At 37.4% G+C, this 2,151-nt stretch overlaps 1 protein-coding gene across 3 annotated transcripts; it reads left to right on the forward strand.

The window, feature by feature from the left end:
• The first annotated feature begins 7 nt into the window (after window positions 1-7).
• Window positions 8-1,971, forward strand: LOC124890735. 3 transcript variants are annotated; one of them, XM_047402530.1, is made up of 4 exons: window positions 8-1,010; window positions 1,121-1,182; window positions 1,304-1,724; window positions 1,866-1,971. In XM_047402530.1, exons 1-3 carry the CDS (start codon window positions 872-874, stop codon window positions 1,511-1,513), a joined length of 411 nt encoding a protein of 136 aa, XP_047258486.1. In that variant the 5' UTR covers window positions 8-871; the 3' UTR covers window positions 1,514-1,724; window positions 1,866-1,971. The 3 variants fall into 3 exon arrangements, with proteins under 3 accessions (XP_047258486.1, XP_047258484.1, XP_047258485.1); XM_047402528.1 differs by having other exon boundaries at window positions 1,304-1,587; XM_047402529.1 differs by having other exon boundaries at window positions 1,304-1,577.
• The last annotated feature ends 180 nt before the right edge of the window (window positions 1,972-2,151 follow it).

A 2,151-nucleotide genomic window follows, 5' to 3' on the forward strand; every position in this document is an offset into this window, starting at 1 on the left:
TCCCCTTAATTGATTCATTATATGTTATTCTTCTTCCATTAAATATTATTCTTCCTTCATTATTTGGGATTGTGGACGGCCCTCCTCACTATATAAACTCACCATTCTCTTTCTCTAAGAGGACAAACTTCTCCTCCGCTATTACTCCCTCTATTTTCTCTTAAAAGTACTTTGAAGTTCTTTGGAATTTGGATTTCGAAAAACATTCGGTCTTGTCCTTGCTGCAATTGCTTTGGGTTCTATTATTATTGTTTGGTGCCTAATCGGTTAGTCTCTATCGACGCATTCTTTTATAATTCTGTAGCATTTGTGATAGCAAAGCATAGAAAGCATGTCTATAGGAACTAATTTAAAATAATTATGATTTTGGTTTTTTCACTGTCATAAAGAAGATTAAAAAAAGAAAAGAATAGCTTACTAGAGTGTACTATAACCAGTTCTAGCTGTTTTCTTGAACAGTAGCACATTTTGTGCAAGTTGAAGACATTCTGGGTATTGCTGTTTGTATTTTCTTGTTCTGTGTTTGCTTTGTTTGACTGTGGTTTCTTGTGAAAGTTTTGTCATAATTGAACACAGCTCAGGGTTTTACTTTTCATAGATATTTTCTACTTTCTTTCTGATATTTTGTTGGGTTTTTGCTTTGTTTCTTGCATGAAAATGTAAGTTCTTTTTCCCCATTTTCTTTTTTTGGGCCAAGGAGGGTGAGTGATGTGGTGGGCAGAGGGGCTAGTGGGGGGGTCTTTTGTTTAATTCTTTCCAAATTAATGTGAAGATAATGTTTGATAGAATCTTATTGGGAAGACAAAGTGTGTGAATTACATTCAGCAGAGTGGGAGAAAAGGTGAAGAAATTTAAGAGAGGATTTTGAAGGATGAATGATAGCTCAGCTAGAGAAATGAATCAGAGACAACCTCAAAGGCCTTGTGGTTGTGTACGCATTTTCTTTCAGCTCTTTGATCGGAACCATAGATTTGCCAAGAAGCTGTTTCCAAAGAAACTGCTTTCACCAGGTTAGCTACTACTACATTCCACTCGTTTTTAAAGCAAAATGGTTAATTTCTTGAAGGTGATTCTAGATAGAGGGCTAAATTATTTCTTTTTTTGTACTGCATTCTTATAGCTTGCTTGAAACAAGCTTCAAAAAAGTTTGGAGGGAATGAGAAGAAGCCAAAGCTTCGTTTGGTACTCATTTCTTGAACTATACTCCCAAATTTAGCTTTCTTTTTCTTCTATTGTCTCAGATTTTAGCCTGACAGGAATGTTTTTGTTTTTATTGTTTTTGGTTCTTGTATGAACAATGTAGATTGCTGATGAGAACAGTGGGTGTTTTCTAAATGCAAAGAATAATGGAATGACCGATACACGTTGTGAAAGCAAGCGCGAAATGAAAGCTCCAAGTTTGGTTGCTAGGCTCATGGGTTTGGAATCGATGGCAGCAGGATCAGGCAGTAAGCCCCAAAAGGCTTCAGCTTCTGCAACTTGGAGAAATGTGGCAGACAAACTTGGTGCTTGACCTGGCGGATCTGATAAAGAAGATATGGATTTCGAGATGGCCGAAATAAAGAGTTCAGAACCAGGTTTGCAAAGGTTTAGAGCTAAATGTTCTCTCACTTATCCTACTAGATATTTTTCTCCTTTGGAAGATGAAGCAGATTTAGTTGGGAATTCACTTGATCACCATTCAACTGACAGCTACCTCTCCAGCAGTCCCAATAATAGCTTATGTATGGTCCCCGATTTGACATTGTACTATTTGCATACTTCCTTTCTTTCCCTCAAATACATAAATTAAAAAATAAGACAACTCTGAACTTGGATTTCATGCATCCATGCTTCTAATAAATATGATGCTTGTTTTCTTCCAGAGGACAAAGTGCTTGCTGAATCAGTGGACTCTGTTGATGATGAACCACTCTTTCCAGAACCTGATAGAGATCTTTCGGATTGTGAGACCTCATTATCCACCAGGAGGAGTTGCAGAGAACTGATTCATAACGTTTCTGGGTTGCTTAGCAAGATTGATCAGTTAAAAGGAAGCAAACTCAGCTACGCCAAAAAGGTCATTTTGAATACTGAACTCATATTTTGAACTACACCTCAACAGCAGGCTCTACCTGTAGAGGATGGGTTCTCTGTGACCCATTTTCTCCT

This window comes from Capsicum annuum, unplaced genomic scaffold, assembly GCF_002878395.1.
Source record: "Capsicum annuum cultivar UCD-10X-F1 unplaced genomic scaffold, UCD10Xv1.1 ctg23529, whole genome shotgun sequence".
NCBI classification, from domain to species: Eukaryota; Viridiplantae; Streptophyta; class Magnoliopsida; order Solanales; family Solanaceae; genus Capsicum; species Capsicum annuum.

Excerpts from the sequence above, each read along its gene's own strand:
- LOC124890735 (XM_047402530.1), top strand. The coding sequence starts at position 872 with ATGAATGATAGCTCAGCTAGAGAAATGAATCAGAGACAACCTCAAAGG. Across the intron at positions 1,011-1,120 it reads AAAGAAACTGCTTTCACCAG|CTTGCTTGAAACAAGCTTCA; the intron begins GTTAGCTACTAC and ends GCATTCTTATAG. Across the intron at positions 1,183-1,303 it reads AGAAGCCAAAGCTTCGTTTG|ATTGCTGATGAGAACAGTGG; the intron begins GTACTCATTTCT and ends TGAACAATGTAG.